At 47.6% G+C, this 18,933-nt stretch overlaps 1 protein-coding gene across 1 annotated transcript in view; it reads right to left on the reverse strand.

Annotated features, from left to right (window-relative positions):
- The window catches only part of LOC112219051 (reelin-like), a 307,323-nt gene that overhangs the window by 59,239 nt on the left and 229,151 nt on the right, over positions 1–18,933 (reverse strand). The window contains exons 23-34 of the mRNA XM_042301851.1: positions 15,144–15,256; positions 13,633–13,770; positions 13,043–13,229; positions 12,272–12,477; positions 11,208–11,379; positions 9,901–10,107; positions 9,306–9,541; positions 6,420–6,577; positions 5,662–5,869; positions 5,346–5,422; positions 3,404–3,562; positions 1,156–1,350 (exon numbers count right to left, since the gene is read on the reverse strand). Coding sequence (XP_042157785.1) covers positions 1,156–1,350; positions 3,404–3,562; positions 5,346–5,422; positions 5,662–5,869; positions 6,420–6,577; positions 9,306–9,541; positions 9,901–10,107; positions 11,208–11,379; positions 12,272–12,477; positions 13,043–13,229; positions 13,633–13,770; positions 15,144–15,256 — 2,056 coding nt within the window. The remainder of the gene's footprint in view (positions 1–1,155; positions 1,351–3,403; positions 3,563–5,345; positions 5,423–5,661; positions 5,870–6,419; positions 6,578–9,305; positions 9,542–9,900; positions 10,108–11,207; positions 11,380–12,271; positions 12,478–13,042; positions 13,230–13,632; positions 13,771–15,143; positions 15,257–18,933) is intronic.

Consider the following 18,933-nt stretch of genomic DNA (forward strand, 5'->3'; position numbering starts at 1 on the left):
CTGTCGTTCTGCCCCTGAACAAGGCAGTTAACCCACTGTTCCTAGACCATCAATTGAAGATAAGAATTTGTTCTTAACTGACTTGCCTAGTTAAATAAAGGACAAATTAAAAAAATAGAGGGGGGTGTGGTTTAGGGGTTAGAAGTCAGAGTCTAGAGCTCTGCAGTATGATGAGTTTCTATAGCGATCTTTCTCAATTGTCCCCCCCCCTCTCCTTCATTGCACTGATGTGAAAGACGTGACCAGCTGAAGGCCAATGTAAGGATGAGCTTTCTCCATGTCAGAGGGATGAAGAGACTTCCATCAAGGATCGATGACAGGGGTTTGTGTGACTCACTGTGACCTCTCCCCCGTCCTGCTGTGTGTTTATCAAATCAAAGTTTATTTGTTATGTGCATCGAATACAACAGGTATTCAGTGAATTACACGGACTATCTACAGGGAAATGCTTACTGACTATATACAGTAGAGAGGCTATATACAGTAGAGAGGCTATAAACAGTAGAGAGGCTATATACAGTAGAGAGGCTTTATACAGTAGAGAGGCTATATACAGTAGAGGGGCTATATACAGTAGAGAGGCTATATACAGTAGAGAGGCTATAAACAGTAGAGAGGCTATATACAGTAGAGGGGCTATATACAGTAGAGAGGCTATATACAGTAGAGGGCTATAAACAGTAGAGAGGCTATATACAGTAGAGGGGCTATATACAGTAGAGAGGCTATATACAGTAGAGAGGCTATAAACAGTAGAGAGGCTATATACAGTAGAGAGGCTATATACAGTAGAGGGGCTATAGACAGTAGAGGCTATATACAGTAGAGAGGCTATATACAGTAGAGAGGCTATATACAGTAGAGAGGTTATATACAGTAGAGAGGTTATATACAGTAGAGAGGCTATATACAGTAGAGAGGTTATATACAGTAGAGAGGCTATATACAGTAGAGAGGCTATACAAAGTAGAGAGGCTATATACAGTAGAGAGGCTATATACAGTAGAGAGGCTATATACAGTAGAGAGGTTATATACAGTAGAGGGGCTATATACAGTAGAGAGGTTATATACAGTAGAGGGACTATATACAGGCACTGGTTAGTGGGGCTAATTTATGTGTGTGTGTGTGTGTGTATGCAGTAGCTTGACTCACTGTCTGTGGCATCGGAGTAGAAGGACAGAGCCGTGTCCAGAGACAAACAGTCCACTGTGACCTCTCCTCCCTGGACACGGTACCAGTTGTGTCTCAGAGGGGACGTCCCGGCGAACTTGTCATGGAAACCAGTCCTGGAACTGTCGTTCATACCGATCAGGACGTCATCCATGGCCCACTGGGCTGAGTGTTTACCTGCGGAGAGACAGAGATACTCTGTATGACGCATGACCCTTGACCCTTGTCACCCTATTGACCTTTCCAGCACGTTTCCAGATTTTAAAAAAAATGGTGGATGCATAACAAGGCCAGCTCAGTTTGGTTTGGCTCAGCTCAGTTTGGCTCGGCTCAGCTCAGTTTGGCTCAGCTCTGTTTGGTTTGGCTCAGCTCTGTTTGGCTCGGCTCAGTTTGGTTTGGCCCAGCTCTGTTTGGTTTGGCTCAGCTCAGTTTGGCTCAGCTCAGTTTGGTTTGGTTTGGCTCAGCTCTGTTTGGTTTGGCTCAGCTCAGTTTGGCTCGGCTCAGCTCTGTTTGGTTTGGCTCAGCTCAGTTTGGTTTGGTTTGGCTCAGCTCAGTTTGGTTTGGCTCAGCTCTGTTTGGTTTGGCTCAGCTCAGTTTGGCTCGGCTCAGCTCTGTTTGGTTTGGCTCAGCTCAGTTTGGCTCGGCTCAGCTCTGTTTGGTTTGGCTCAGCTCTGTTTGGTTTGGCTCAGCTCAGTTTGGCTCGGCTCAGCTCTGTTTGGTTTGGCTCAGCTCAGTTTGGTTTGGCTCAGCTCAGTTTGGTTTGGCTCAGCTCAGTTTGGCTCGGCTCGGCTCAGTTTGGTTTGGCTCGGCTCAGTTTGGCTCGGCTCAGCTCAGTTTGGCTCGGCTCAGCTCAGTTTGGCTCGGCTCAGCTCAGTTTGGCTCGGCTCAGCTCAGTTTGGCTCGGCTCAGCTCTGTTTGGCTCGGCTCAGCTCTGTTTGGTTTGGCTCAGCTCTGTTTAGTTTGGCTCAGCTCTGTTTGGTTTGGCTCAGCTCAGTTTGGTTTGGCTCAGCTCTGTTTGGCTCGGCTCAGCTCAGTTTGGTTTGGCTCAGCTCAGTTTGGCTGTCGGCCTCAGCTTTCAGTTTGGCCCGGCTCAGCTCAGTTTGTACTCGGCTCAGCTCAGTTTGGCCATGGGCTGCTCAGTTTGGCTCCGGCTCAGCTCTGTTTGGTTTGGCTCAGCTCTGTTTAGTTTGGCTCAGCTCTGTTTGGTTTGGCTCAGCTCAGCTCTGTTTGGTTTGGCTCAGCTCGGGCCAGTTGTGTGAAAGGTATAAGAGTAATTATATTTCCTGTATGCTGTGGGTGTCACAGATCCTTCTGGAACTTTCATTGTGCACACCAGGCCCCTGTTCCCGCTGATTGTACTTGTATATATGTGTCCGTTGTTCACCATGGTGCTGTCCAGTATTGTTACCATGTCTGTTGGTCACCATGGTGCTGTCCAGTATTGTTACCATGTCTGTTGTTCACCATGGTGCTGTCCAGTATTGTTACCATGTCTGTTGTTCACCATGGTGCTGTCCAGTATTGTTACCATGTCTGTTGTTCACCATGGTGCTGTCCAGTATTGTTACCATGTCTGTTGTTCACCATGGTGCTGTCCAGTATTGTTACCATGTCTGTTGTTCACCATGGTGCTGTCCAGTATTGTTACCATGTCTGTTGGTCACCATGGTGCTGTCCAGTATTGTTACCATGTCTGTTGTTCACCATGGTGCTGTCCAGTATTGTTACCATGTCTGTTGGTGCGTGAGAGTACCTGTGCTGTGTGTTTGGGCTTTCGTGCCCTTGTGGATTGCGTAGATGATTACAGGTCTAGTCCCGTGTGTTCATCATTGTGTGTTATTTATTCGAGGTACTCCTCTTTTGTTTTGGGTTTCAACCCTGTGTTTTTGTTACGTGTTTATTTGGTCTTCGTCCCCGTGCCTTTACACGGCACGCCGTAATTTGGGTAAAATAAAAAACCCTGTTACGCATTCCTTCGCCTGTCTCCTGAATCATTCATACCAATGTGACAGTTGGCTATAAGAGCAGTTCCCTGTCCTGTATACTGTGGGCTGTAAGAGGCAGGTCTGACTCCTCACCTTGCTGTGGGCTATTAGAGGCAGGTATGACTCCTCACCTTGCTGTGGGCTATTAGAGGCAGGTATGACTCCTCACCTTGCTGTGGGCTATTAGAGGCAGGTATGACTCCTCACCTTGCTGTGGGCTATTAGATGCAGGTATGACTCCTCACCTTGCTGTGGCTGCCACCAGCGGAACACTGTGTAGGGGGTCTTGGCGGCTGGAGGAAGTTCAATGGTCACCACCTGGGGTTCCAGGAAGGAGCCAAAGTCCAGCTCTCTCAGGAACTGCCACTGCACCCCGTTGTTGGTTGAGAACTGGACAACCACTCCTGGAGGACCAGATGAGAAAAGAGAAGGAGACGGGGGGCAGGAGGGAGGTGAGGAGGGGGAGGGGGAGGAGAGGAGGAGGGGGGGGAGAGAGGAGGGGGGAGGGGGAGAGGAGGAAGAGAGGAGGGGGGGGGGAGGGGAGAGGAGGAGGAGGGGGAGGAGGAGGAGGAGGAAAAGAGGGGGAGGAGGGGAGGGAGGAGGGGGAGAGGAGGGGAGGGGGAGGAGATGAGGAGGAGGAGGAGGAGGAGGGAGAGGAGGAGAGAGGAGGGGGGAAGATGAGGGGGGGGAAGGAGATGAGGAGGAGGAGAGGAGGAGAGGAGGAGGAGGGAGGGGAGATGAGGAGGTGGAGGAGGAGGAGGAGGAGGAGGAGAGAAGGAGAGGGAGAGGAGTTAGGAGGGGAGGAGGAGGAGGGGAGGAGAGGAGGAGGAGAGAGGAGAGGAGAGGAGGGGAGGAGAGGGAGGGGAGGAGGAGGAGAAGAAGAGGAGAAGAAGAGGAGGGGAGGAGGAGGAGAGAAGAGGATGGAGAGGGGGGAGGAGAGGGAGGATGAGAGGGGGGAGGATGAGAGGAGGAGAGGAGGAGAGTAGTAGGAGAGGAGGAGTGGAGGATGAGAGGAGAGGAGAGGAGGATGAGAGGAGGAGAGGGGAGTGGAGGAGAGGGGGAGGAGAAGAGGAGAGGAGGATGAGAGGAGGAGAGGAGGATGAGAGGAGGAGAGGGGGAGGAGAAGAGGAGAGGAGGAGGAGAGGAGGAGAGGAGGAGGGGGGAGGAGGAGGAGGGAGGAGGGGGGGAGGGGGGGAGGAGGGAGAGGAGGGGAGGGAGGAGAGGGGGAGGAGAAGAGGAGATGGGGAGGAGAAGAGGAGAAAGGTCAGAAATAAAGAATACAATACAACAATACTGTCCTTTAAAATCCATGAAGGGATGAGAATAAGTAACAAAGTCCTCACGTTCTCATTGGTAAGGTGCATTATGGGTCGTACAGTACATCATGTTGCCCTCCTCACAGACATCTGGGAGATGACTAAAGGTCTGACTCAAAAATCAAAATATCTTTGTGATTCAGAATACGCTGACACAGATTTTTTTTTTTAAAGAACACCATCATTGTTTGATTCTAACTTTTAAAAAGGATCTGCTGAAACACAAGGCTTCAATAGTTGATCAAATGGACAGGAGACACAGGGCAGGAAAAAGCTTGAGAGCTGGACCTACTGAATATAATCCACACTGCAGTGTCAGTAAACCACCACACGGTGGAAGCAGAGAGACTCATTGAGTTTGAGACCTGCCCAATGTATGACCATATTAGAGATACATATTTCCCTCAGATTACACAGATACACAAAGAATTAGAAAACAAATCCAATTTTGAAAAACTCCCATATCTACTGGGTGAAATACCACAGTGTGACATCACAGCAGCAAGATTTGTGACCTGTTGCCACAAGAAAAGGGCAACCAGTGAAGAACAAACACCATTGTAAATACAACCCATATTTATGCTTATTTATTTTATCTTGTGTCCTTTAACTATTTGTACATTGTGTAAACACTGTATATATATAAATGTAATATTACATTTGTAATGTCTTTATTGTTTTGAAACTTCTGTATGTGTAATGTTTACCGTTAATTTTAATTGTTTATTTCACTTTTGTAAATTATCTACCTCACTTGCTTTGGCAATGTTAACACATGTTTCCCATGCCAATAAAGCCCCTTGAATTGAATTGAATTGAGAGCTTAAGTGGGACATTGTCAGTAGAGATGGTGATGGTGATGGTCAGTCACCTTCGTTGCGGGAGCGAGGTCTAGTGCAAGTGGGTCCAACGTTCTTCCCTCCAATTCGGATGTAGAACTGCACCAGCCTACATGGACAGACGGACGGATGGGACGGACGGACAAGACACACAGGAGGACACGGGTTTTAGTTCACTGGAAACTGGAACGGGGATCTACAGTTCCGTGTCTTGCAGGCTTTTGTTCCAGTCCAGCACTCATTGTCTAAACTGACCAGGATTTTAGTTAAAGAGTTTAAGGAAGAAAAAGGAATACAAGCAACACTGCACCTCCGTAGCTGATCACCCAGGAGAACGTGTGTACTGACCGTGTGTTGGTAGTATCCAGGGTGACAGTCAGTGCCTGTCTTTTCCCAGAGCTGCTGAAGTACAGGGCTTTGCCCTCGCTGATGGTACCACAGCCGCCTCCAACCTGACCCCCACTCAGGCTCTGCCACAGCGGGCTCAGTTTGCTCTCAAAGCCCTCCACCAGCTCTGTGGGACTGGCCACTGCTGGCACACAGCTGTCCTGTTCCACTGGGGAACACGCAGACACACAAGAGAAAGCAACACATTGTTTATCACTAAACTGTTTTCAACAACTCCCATTCTCAACTATCAGAGATGTCCACTCTTCCTTCTCCATTTCACCATCTCTTTTTCTCCTCTCTCTCCCCTCCCTCTCTCTCTCCCTCCCCACCCCCCCTCTCTCTCCCTCCCTCCCTCCCTCCCTCCCTCCCTCCCTCCCTCCCTCCCTCCCTCCCTCCCTCCCTCCCTCCCTCCCTCCCTCCCCCTCCCTCCCTCCCTCTCTCTCTCCCTCCCCCACCCCCCTCTCTCTCTCTCCCTCCCTCCCTCCCTCCCTCCCTCCCTCCCTCCCTCCCTCTCTCTACACACCTCTCTCTCTCTCTCTCCCCTCCCTCCCTCTCTCTCTCTACCCCCTCTCTTTCTCTCTCTACACCCCTCTCCCTCTCTCCCTCCTCTCCCTCTCTCTTTCCTCTCCCTCTCTCTCTCTCTCCCTCTCTCTCTCTCTCCTCTCCCTCCCTCTCTCCCTCCTATTCGTTCCTCTCCTCTCTCTATCAGTACCTACCTGTATAGCCCATATCACAGAAGCATACTCCAGAGATGCAGTCTCCGTGTCCTCCACAGTGGTTGGGACAGGGCTCAGAGATGTAGACTCCATCTAGGGCGAAGGCTGGAGCGTCCCGGTACACACTACTCTCCTGGAACCACCGGAACCGCGTTTTACTGGGGTAGAGCGAGAGGTGGGGTGGGGTAGAGAGAGAGAGGTGGAGTAGAGAGAGGTGGGGTAGAGAGAGAGAGGTGGGGTAGAGAGAGAGAGGTGGGGTAGAGAGAGAGAGAGGTGGGGTAGAGAGAGAGAGGTGGGGTAGAGCGAGAGAGGTGGGGGTGGGGTAGAGAGAGAGAGGTGGGGTAGAGAGAGAGAGGTGGGGTAGAGAGAGAGAGGTTGGATAGAGAGAGAGAGGTGGGGTAGAGAGAGAGAGAGGGGGTAGAGAGAGAGAGGTGGGGTAGAGAGAGAGAGGTGGGGTAGAGAGAGAGAGGTGGGGAGAGAGAGAGGTGGGGAGAGAGAGAGGTGGGGTAGAGAGAGAGAGAGAGAGGGGGGTAGAGCGAGAGAGGTGGGGTAGAGAGAGAGAGGTGGGGTAGAGAGAGAGAGGTGGGGTAGAGAGAGAGAGGTTGGATAGAGAGAGAGAGGTGGGGTAGAGAGAGAGAGGTGGGGTAGAGAGAGAGAGGTGGGGTAGAGAGAGAGAGGTTGGGTAGAGAGAGAGGTTGGGTAGAGAGAGAGGTGGGGTAGAGAGAGAGGTGGGGTAGAGAGAGAGAGGTGGGGAGAGAGAGAGGTGGGGTAGAGAGAGAGGTGGGGTAGAGAGAGAGGTGGGGTAGAGAGACATAAAGAGAGGGATTTATTTATTTTTTATTTCACCTTTATTTAACAAGGGAGGCCAGTTGAGAACAAGTTCTCATTTACAATTGCGACCTGGCCAAGATAAAGCAAAGCAGTTCGACATATACAACAACACATATATACACTGCTCAAAAAAATTAAGGGAACACTAAAATAACACATCCTAGATCTGAATGAATGAAATATTCTCATTAAATACTTTTTTCTTTACATAGTTGAATGTGCTGACAACAAAATCACACAATTATCAATGGAAATCAAATTTATCAACACATGGAGGTCTGGATTTGGAGTCACACTCAAAATTAAAGTGGAAAACCACACTACAGGCTGATCCAACTTTGATGTAATGTCCTTCAAACAAGTAGTGTGTGGCCTCCACGTGCCTGTATGACCTCCCTACAACGACTGGGCATGCTCCTGATGAGGTGGCGGATGGTCTCCTGAGGGATCTCCTCCCAGACCTTGACTAAAGCATCCGCCAACTCCTGGACAGTCTGTGGTGCAATGTGGCGTTGGTGGATGGAGCGAGACATGATGTCCCAGATGTGCTCAATTGGATTCAGGTCTGGGGAAAGGGCGGGCGGACCAGTCCATAGCATCAATGCCTTCCTCTTGCAGGAACTGCTAACACACTCCAGCCACATGAGGTCTAGCATTGTCTTGCATTAGGAGGAACCCTGGGCCAACCGCACCAGCATATGGTCTCACAAGGGGTCTGAGGATCTCATCTCGGTACCTAATGGCAGTCAGGCTACCTCTGGAGCTGTGCGGCCCCCCAAAGAAATGCCACCCCACACCATGACTGACCCACCGCCAAACCGGTCATGCTGGAGGATGTTGCAGGCAGCAGAACGTTCTCCACGGCGTCTCCAGACTGTCACGTCCGACCACCAACTTGATGCATTGGCTCGGTGTTTTTCCGGACATTTTTTCCAGACGACCAGCTATCGAATTTACATCGCCTCCTGATGATTTTTATAGCTTATTAACGTGTACTAATACCTAAAGTTGCATTAGAAAAGTATTTCGAAGTGTTTTGTGAAAGTTTATCGTCGACTTTTTAACTTTTAAAAAATGACGTTACGTTATGAAACGCTATTTTTTTCCGTTTATCACACAGTCTTCATAGATCGATATCTAGGCTATATATGGACCGATTTAATCGGAAAAAAGACCCAGTATTGATTATGGGACATCAAGGAGTGCCAACAAAGAAGATGGTCAAAGGTAATGAATGTTTTATATTTTATTGTGCGGTTTGTGTAGCGCCGACTATGCTAATTCTTTTGTTTACATCCCCTACGGGTCTTTTGGGGTGTTACATGCTATCAGATAATAGCTTCTCATGCTTTCGCCGAAAAGCATTTTAAAAATCTGACTTGGTGCCTGGATTCACAACGACTGTAGCTTTAATTCAATACCAAGCATGTGTATTTTAATGAATGTTTGCGTTTTAACTAATACTATTAGCGTGTAGCGTAGCGCATTTGCATTTCCAGAGCTCTAGTTGGGACGTCTGCGTCTCATGTAGGATCAAGAGGTTAAGTGTTCCCTTTATTTTTGGAGCAGTATATATATACAGAGATAGAGGAATGGAGATATATATATATAGAGATACAGAGATAGAGGAATGGAGATATATATATATATATATATATAGAGATAGGGGAAAGGGAGATATATATATATATATATATAGAGATAGGGGGAAAGGAGAGATATATATATATATATATATAGAGATAGGGGAAAGGGAGATATATGTATATATATATACAGAGATAGGGGATGGAGATATATATATATATATATATATATATATATATACAGAGATAGGGGGATGTAAAGTCATTCAGCATAACAGCATTATACCATCTTGCTGTAAATCTGCACAACAGCGTCTCCTGATTCTTACATCCCGGCTCCAAGGACCAATATTGAATGAACTGACCAATAATCTGTACCTTCTCACAGTCTTTCTAACAGTACCTATGTCATTGTTATACCTCAGTCAGTTTCAATCTACCCATCCCATAATACGCGTTTTTCATCTACCTGGCGGCCACGTTGCGCCGTATCACCACGGTGACCCTGGTCCAGCGTTCAAAGTCTCCCGTGGCGTAGACGGTTGGTTCCCTGAGTTCCCGCCCACTGCCCTCGCAGCCGCCTGCCCCTGAGGATGCTGGGTAGCAGCCCTCCTTCACCAGCGCCCAGGTACGGCCGGCATCATGGGAGTACTGCAGCAGGACTGGAGCTGACGCACTGAACTGGGACTCACAGCCGATGTTCAACTGGGGAGAATTAGACTTTTAAATCTATATTTAGGTCAATAATATCATACAGTACATTACACAAACACATTAAAAAAAGGTATTTTAAAAAGTGATTGAAGAAATGAAAGAGAGAGAGAGAGAGAGAGAGAGAGAGAGAGAGAGAGAGAGAGAGAGAGAGAGAGAGAGAGAGAGAGAGAGAGAGAGAGAGAGAGAGAGAGAGACAGAGAGAGAGAGAGAGAGAGAGAGAGAGAGAGAGAGAGAGAGAGAGAGAGATAGAGATAGAGAGAGAGATAGAGAGAGAGAGTGAGAGTGAAAGAAAGAAAGAAAGATAGAGAGAAGAGAGAGAAAGAGAGAGACCGTACACACATACACCGTACCTTAAACTGCAGGGTGTACCCTGGACGCAGAGTCAGATCTCTGGTCACTGCCACCCTGTCGCCGTCAGAGCGCCCGAACACCATGGCGGAGGGCGTGGTGGCACAGAAGCTGCCGTTCCTCTCCTTCTCCATGCCCTCGTTACCCAGCATCAGCCACACACTCATCTGGTTCAGAGGGTAGTCAAACGCCGGCTTCTCATAGAAGTTCTACAGAGACAAGAGGATTGGTTAATCCGTTCTTTAGTTATCCTCGTTACCGTCACCAACCGTTAACTGAAGCATTGTTCAATGTCCAAAGTCAATATAAAACAATCCATTTTACAGATTGGGAATGATTTGTGCATGAATATTGTCTGGTGTCAGTGTCAACCTATAGGATCCTGACCTGTGGCAGTGTGGGGTCGTCTACCAATGAGAGACTGGCAGCGTGGGGTCGTCTACCAATGAGAGACTGACCTGTGGCAGCGTGGGGTCGTCTACCAATGAGAGATGACCTGTGGCAGCGTGGGGTCATCTAGCCAATGAGAGACTGACCTGATCTACCAATGAGGACAGGCAGCGTGGGGTCGTCAGCCAATGAGAGACTGACCTGTGGCAGCGTGGGGTCGTCTACCAATGAGAGACTGACCTGTGGCAGCGTGGGGTCGTCAGCCAATGAGAGACTGACCTGTGGCAGCGTGGGGTCGTCTACCAATGAGAGACTGACCTGTGGCAGCGTGGGGTCGTCAGCCAATGAGAGACTGACCGTGGCAGCGTGGGGTCATCTACCAATGAGAGACTGACAGTGTGGGGTCGTCAGCCAATGAGAGACTGACCGTGGCAGCGTGGGGTCATCTACCAATGAGAGACTGACCTGTGGCAGCGTGGGGTCATCAGCCAATGAGAGACTGACCTGTGGCCATCTACCAATGAGAGACAGGCAGCGTGGGGTCATCAGCCAATGAGAGACTGACCTGTGGCAGCGTGGGGTCGTCTACCAATGAGAGACTGACCTGTGGCAGCGTGGGGTCGTCTACCAATGAGAGACTGACCTGTGGCAGTGTGGGGTCGTCAGCCAATGAGAGACTGACCTGTGGCAGCGTGGGGTCGTCTACCAATGAGAGACTGACCTGTGGCAGTGTTGGGTCGTCAGCCAATGAGAGACTGACCTGTGGCAGCGTGGGGTCGTCGTCTACCAATGAGAGACTGACCTGTGGCAGCGTGGGGTCATCTATAAATGAGAGACTGACCTGTGGCAGCGTGGGGTCGTCTACCAATGAGAGACTCACCTGTGGCAGCGTGGGGTCGTCTACCAATGAGAGACTCACCTGTGGCAGCGTGGGGTTGGCCATGGGGATGATGTGCTTCTGTCTCTCAGAAAGTATGATGACATCATCGATGGCCCACTGGTCGTAGCCGTCCCCAGAGTGGAGTGGCTGCCACCATCTGAACCTGGTACACGAGGTCTTAGAGGCCAGCGGCAGCTCATAGTGGACAAACCTAGGAAGAGGAGATCAGTCAGACAGACAGACAGTCAGTCAGTAACACAGTCAGCAAGTCAGTCAGACAGTTAGTCAGATATTCAGTCAGACAGTTAGTCAGATATTCAGACAGACATTTAGTCAGCCAATCAGTCAGACAGACAGTCGGTTGGTCAGACAGTCAGACAGAGACATACAGACAGACAGTCAATCAATCAATGAATCAGTCAATCAATCAATGAATCAGTCAATCAATCAATGAATCAGTCAATCAATCAATGAATCAGTCAATCAATCAATGAATCAGTCAATCAATCAATGAATCAGTCAATCAATCAATGAATCAGTCAATCAATCAATGAATCAGTCAATCAATCAATGAATCAGTCAATCAATCAAGCCATCAACAGTTGTCACTAAGTACCTTTCAGTAATCAGGTCTAGACCCAGAAGAGCAAGCAGAAGCTAAGTGACAAGGAAAAACTCCCTAGTGACAAGGAAAAACTCCCTAGTGACAAGGAAAAACTCCCTAGTGACAAGGAAAAACTCCCTAGTAACAAGGAAAAACTCCCTAGTGACAAGGAAAAACTCCCTAGTGACAAGGAAAAACTCCCTAGTAACAAGGAAAAACTCCCTAGTGACAAGGAAAAACTCCCTAGTAACAAGGAAAAACTCCCTAGTGACAAGGAAAAACTCCCTAGTGACAAGGAAAAACTCCCTAGTGACAAGGAAAAACTCCCTGGATGAAAGAAACCTGAAGAGGAACCAATCCCTCCTGCTCACTGGGGCTTGGCAAAGAAACAATAAACTTTAGAATCCTTTTAAAACCTTGAATACAATTTAAATATATCTCAGAGATCAGTTCCCAGCTGATTCCTCTATCGTTAATCTCCAGTTGCTCCCTTCCTCACCGTGGCTTGATGAAGTCGCTGAAGTACATCTCAGCGATGAGTCCCCAGCTGATTCCTCCATTGTTACTGTACTGTAGAAGGACTCCTTCCTCCCTGCTGTCTGCTGTGTTACACTCCGCCCAGTCTCCGCCCACACGCAGGTAAAACTGGACAAACTCCGCCCACTCTGTGTCCAGGTCATAGCTCACCAACTGCCTCAGTCCAGCCTGTTGCACCCACACACGTGCGCGCACACGCACACACACACACACACACACACACACACACACACACACACACACACACACACACACACACACACACACACACACACACACACACACACACACACACACACACATAGTAAAAGCGTTGTTTTCAGGTTGTTATCTAGTCAGATAACCAGATGACCAAGTTTAAAAAATAAATAAAAAACGTATTTTAGAAATTCTTATAAAACCAGTAGATGTATATATCTGTAATTACAGGGCTCGTCTTTTAAATGACACCTTGGTCTCAACATCAAGCCTTGTCAAAATAAAGATGTAATAAAACTAAATGCATAAAAGCATTGCATTGCAACCAGTTTTACCCACTGGGTGTGAAGCCTCCTTGTGTGTGTGTAGTGTGTGTGTGTCTGTTAGTGTGTGTGTGTGTCTGTCTGTAAGTGTGTGTGTGTAAGTTTGTGTGTGTGTGTGTAAGTGTGCGTGTGTGTGTGTGTGTGTTAGTGTGCGTGTGTGTGTAAGTGTGTGTGTGTGTGTGTGTGTCTGTAAGTGTGTGTGTATATTCTACCTTGCTGAAGTAGAGCGAGGATCCGGAGGAGACCACCCCACAGCCCACATCAGGGGTCACCACCTCTCCACCAATCACCTCCTGCCACGTGGCCAGCAGACCGTCCTGGGACTCAAAGTCTGACAGGACGCTGGAGGAGAGAGGAGAGGAGGACAGGCAGTCTGGACCTGAGAAACCTTCATCACACCTGGAAGAGACAGGAGACACATTAATGACAACATTGAATCCTCTGGTATGAATGTATAGGAGTGTGTGTGTGTGTGTGTTGTCTGTGTGTGTGTGTGTGTGTGTGTGTGTGTGTTGTCTGTGTGTGTGTGTGATTGTTTTCAAGTAAATTTGCATTATGTGATGGATACATTAGACAGGTCTGTATTCCATGTTTGTGTGTGTTCCATACGCTTGTGTACGAGCATGAGAGAGAGATGTTCCCTGTTAGAGAGAGAGATGTTATCTGTTAGAGAGAGAGAGAGAGATGTTCCCTGTTAGAGAGAGAGATGTTCCCTGTTAGAGAGAGAGATGTTCCTTGTTAGAGAGAGAGAGAGATGTTCCCTGTGTGTGTTCATTATGTACTGTAAATCCACAGTTCTGACCTGCAGTGTCCGTGGTCACACCATCCGTGTCCGTGGCACATCTGAGGGCACTGCTGTCCGATGTAGATATCGTCCAGAGCCCATTCATCTTGCTCTCCATAGTAGTTCTGGATCCAACGGAACCGAGTCGCACTGGACCTGAACACATCAACACACACAGAAAACAGACATCAGAGAGAACCTCTTCGCGATGAATGGACCGCCACGGAAGCTAACCTCTTTCCATTTGGGGAAACACACAGTATCTTCACGAGAGGATTGAAAACGGGCCGGCGAACAGAGAGAGAGAACAGATCAATAATATCATCCAGCTCGGACCAGTTACAGGAGACTCTGTCGTACGTACGAGGGACCGGTGGATTATGTCTGTGAAACACACATACACACACACACACACACACACACATACACAGGCACACACACACACACACACACACAAACAGACACACACACATACACAGGCACACACACACACACACACACAAACACACACACACACATACACATACACAGGCACACACACACACACACAAACAGACACACACACATACACAGACACACATACACACACACACACACACACACACACACACACACACACACACACACACACACATACACAGGCACACACACACACACACACACACAAACAGACACACACACATACACAGGCACACACACACACACACACACACACACACACACACACACACACACACATACACAGGCACACACACACACACAAAAACAGACACACACACATACACAGACACACATACACACACACACACACACACACACACACACACACACACACACACACACACAAACACACACACACACACACACACACACACACATACACAGACACACATACACAGACACACATACACACACACACACACACACACACAGACACACATACACACACACACACACACACACACACACACACACACACACACACACACACACACACACACACACACACACACACACACACACACACCCCTCCTGACGTGGGTTTTATTTAGTGCATGGTCCTGCATGTGTGATGGTGATGAATGAAAGAGCCTGATAACCTTTAAAATAAAGGTGTCCTGATCTCATTCCCTCCATCATGACGGGGTCAGGAGGTCAGGGCTGGAGATTAAGATGAAGCATGTGATCAGTGTGGGGAAGGGGAGGGGAGGGGGGGGATCTGAGGGGGTATGGGTCGATACGGGTCCCTGATACACACATTAACCTGACTGGGTTTGCTAGCTTCACCATTCATCACCATCACACATGCAGGGCCATGTACTGAGACACACATTAGAGATGGGAGGGGGCACTGTCCTTTACAGACATAACCCTCTGCCAGGGGGATACATCTTCAGTGTGTGTTTGTGTGTGTGTGTGTGTCTGTCTGTGTGTGTGTGTCTGTGTGTGTGTTTGTCTGTGCGTATGTGTGTGTGTGTGTGTCTGTGTGTGTCTGTGTGTGTCTGTGTGTGTGTGTGTGTGTTACTCACCATGCTCTGTGTGGTAGCGGTAAGGTAATACGTCTCCAGTCAGTGAACTCAGAAGGATGATATACACTTGGGGCAGTGAACTCAGAACAGCTGGGCATCCCTGGCAGACAGGCCTACGCGGGCACAACAACAACAACAACATCAACAACATAGTCAGTCAACTCCTCAACATACCTGCCAGAAGGTGGTACCAGTAGGTTAGAGTATGGTGCTGGTACCAGTAGGTTAGAGTATGGTGCTGGTACCAGTAGGTTAGAGTATGGTGCTGGTACCAGTAGGTTAGAGTATGGTGCTGGTACCAGTAGGTTAGAGTATGGTGCTGGTACCAGTAGGTTAGAGTATGGTGCTGGTACCAGTAGGTTAGAGTATGGTGCTGGTACCAGTAGGTTAGAGTATGGTGCTGGTACCAGTAGGTTATAGTATGGTGCTGATACCAGTAGGTTAGAGTGTGGTGCTGATACCAGTAGGTTAGAGTATGGTGCTGGTACCAGTGGGTTAGAGTATGGTGCTGGTACCAGTAGGTTAGAGTATGGTGCTGGTACCAGTAGGTTAGAGTATGGTGCTGGTACCAGTAGGTTAGAGTATGGTGCTGGTACCAGTAGGTTAGAGTATGGTGCTGGTACCAGTAGGTTAGCGTATGGTGCTGGTACCAGTGGGTTAGAGTATAGTGCTGGTACCAGTAGGTTAGAGTATGGTGCTGGTACCAGTAGGTTAGAGTATGGTGCTGGTACCAGTAGGTTAGAGTATGGTGCTGGTACCAGTAGGTTAGAGTATGGTGCTGGTACCAGTAGGTTAGAGTATGGTGCTGGTACCAGTGGGTTAGAGTATGGTGCTGGTACCAGTAGGTTAGAGTATAGTGCTGGTACCAGTAGGTTAGAGTATGGTGCTGGTACCAGTAGGTTAGAGTATGGTGCTGGTACCAGTAGGTTAGAGTATGGTGCTGGTACCAGTAGGTTAGAGTATGGTGCTGGTACCAGTAGGTTAGAGTATAGTGCTGGTACCAGTAGGTTAGAGTATGGTGCTGGTACCAGTAGGTTAGAGTATGGTGCTGGTACCAGTAGGTTAGAGTATAGTGCTGGTACCAGTAGGTTAGAGTATGGTGCTGGCACCAGTAGGTTAGAGTATGGTGCTGGTACCAGTAGGTTAGAGTATGGTGCTGGTACCAGTAGGTTAGAGTATGGTGCTGGTACCAGTAGGTTAGAGTATGGTGCTGGTACCAGTAGGTTATAGTATGGTGCTGATACCAGTAGGTTAGAGTGTGGTGCTGATACCAGTAGGTTAGAGTATGGTGCTGGTACCAGTAGGTTAGAGTATGGTGCTGGTACCAGTAGGTTAGAGTATGGTGCTGGTACCAGTAGGTTAGAGTATGGTGCTGGTACCAGTAGGTTAGAGTATGGTGCTGGTACCAGTAGGTTAGCGTATGGTGCTGGTACCAGTGGGTTAGAGTATAGTGCTGGTACCAGTAGGTTAGAGTATGGTGCTGGTACCAGTAGGTTAGAGTATGGTGCTGGTACCAGTAGGTTAGAGTATGGTGCTGGTACCAGTAGGTTAGAGTATGGTGCTGGTACCAGTAGGTTAGAGTATGGTGCTGGTACCAGTGGGTTAGAGTATGGTGCTGGTACAAGTAGGTTAGAGTATAGTGCTGGTACCAGTAGGTTAGAGTATGGTGCTGGTACCAGTAGGTTAGAGTATGGTGCTGGTACCAGTAGGTTAGAGTATGGTGCTGGTACCAGTAGGTTAGAGTATGGTGCTGGTACCAGTAGGTTAGAGTATAGTGCTGGTACCAGTAGGTTAGAGTATGGTGCTGGTACCAGTAGGTTAGAGTATGGTGCTGGTACCAGTAGGTTAGAGTATGGTGCTGGTACCAGTAGGTTAGAGTATGGTGCTGGTACCAGTAGGTTAGAGTATGGTGCTGGTACCAGTAGGTTAGAGTATGGTGCTGGTACCAGTAGGTTAGAGTATGGTGCTGGTACCAGTAGGTTAGAGTATGGTGCTGGTACCAGCCGTTTTGTGGGCTTTGGTCATTGTCTCACGTCGGATCGATGGAACCATGGCTCCTGGCGACTGGTGTCGCGTTAGACTGACGTCGTCTGGACGACAATGGGCTTTGGTCCCACACGGTACATACGTGTCACAATGTCAGCTGTTCCCTGAGGTCGCTTTAAAACCTCTTTTTGGCTAAGGGGAAGTATTCTGGAAGTTTGGATGACTGACGTAACCCTAAACTGCCTGTTACTCAGGTCCAGAAGCTAGGATATGCATAGGTTCTGCCTGTTCATAGAGGGTTCTAGGTAGAACCATATACTGTACAAGTGGTTCTATGAAGAATCATACATAGAAGGTTCTCGGTGGAACCCTCTGCAAAGGGTTCTGCCCAGCACCAAAAAGGTTTAACCTATCGGGACAAACCGATGAACCCTGTATGGTTCAACTTAGCAACTTTCTAAAAGTGTATATCCAGGAAAACACTAAACACACACACACACACACACAGACACACACATGTAAACCCACATACACACACACAAACACACACACACACACACGTAAACCCACATAAACACACACACACACAAACCGATGAACCCTGTATGGTTCAACTTAGCAACTTTCTTTCTAAAAGTGTATATCCAGGAAAACACTAAACACTAAACACACACACACACACACACACACACACACACACACACACACACACACACACACGAACCGATGAACCCTGTATGGTTCAACTTAGCAACTGGTAGAATTGGATAGAAAAGACTCTGAAGTTTCTAAAATTGTTAAAATAATGTTTAACTGTACTGATGTGGCAGGTGAAACCCCAGAGGACCATCCAGAATTGTTTTTTTTTAAATAGCTTCTATAGTGAAGGAGAGAAGCCCAGGAGGAAGCTGCTCAGCACATCGACCACTGACACAACAGTCCATCAGGGAATAAGTGAACAGACGTTATGGAAGGTCATTTAAGGTCATTTACTTTTTTAATAATACTAGAACTCTACAGGTGTTGGGAGACTTTGTTTTGTTTTGTGTGTGTGTGTGTGTGTGTGTGTGTGTGTGTGTGTGTGTGTGTGTGTGTGTGTGTGTGTGTGTGTGTGTGTGTGTGTGTGTGTGTGTGTGTGTGTGTGTGTGTGTGTGTGTGCCTCGGCCTTGGTCGATAATATTACATTTGAAGGAGACTCATTAAATCTGGTTCAATCTCCTTAAGCCTATAAATAATATAATAAAAAATGACGAGGCTACTTTAGGTTTTTATTCATATTCATATCAAAAATCTTTGTTGAATCACGTTATGATAATCTCTCTTTATTCAGTATTAATGTGTATTATTACTGAAAGATGATGAAATTAGCATTAGCTATAATTCTTCTTTGGAGACAAAGTGACACATTTTAAAGACTTTAAAGAGTTTATTCGTCAAATAATTTATTATTTAAAGACGTGTCATCATTTGCTCGTTATTACCAATACCATAATGGAAAATCAGTATTCATGATAAATAAACGAATAAATGAATAAATGAACAAATGAATAAATGAATAAATTATTACGAAAGTGTTTTTCCCTTCGTGTTATTTTTCCAACCAGGAAATGAACTTTCACTTTCAAGTCCTAAACACTGATACGACCACGAAAACAGGAAGTTAGAACTAGCTCCAAATGATATGACAGGGGTGTAAAACCTTTTCTGTTTTCAAAATAATAAGAATTATTCATCTACAGGTTAGCAAGACTCATACCCCTGAGCACGTGTGCCAAATTCCAAGACTGTCAGTAGCCCCATATGG

Source organism: Oncorhynchus tshawytscha, linkage group LG19, assembly GCF_018296145.1.
Source record: "Oncorhynchus tshawytscha isolate Ot180627B linkage group LG19, Otsh_v2.0, whole genome shotgun sequence".
Classification (NCBI taxonomy): Eukaryota; Metazoa; Chordata; class Actinopteri; order Salmoniformes; family Salmonidae; genus Oncorhynchus; species Oncorhynchus tshawytscha.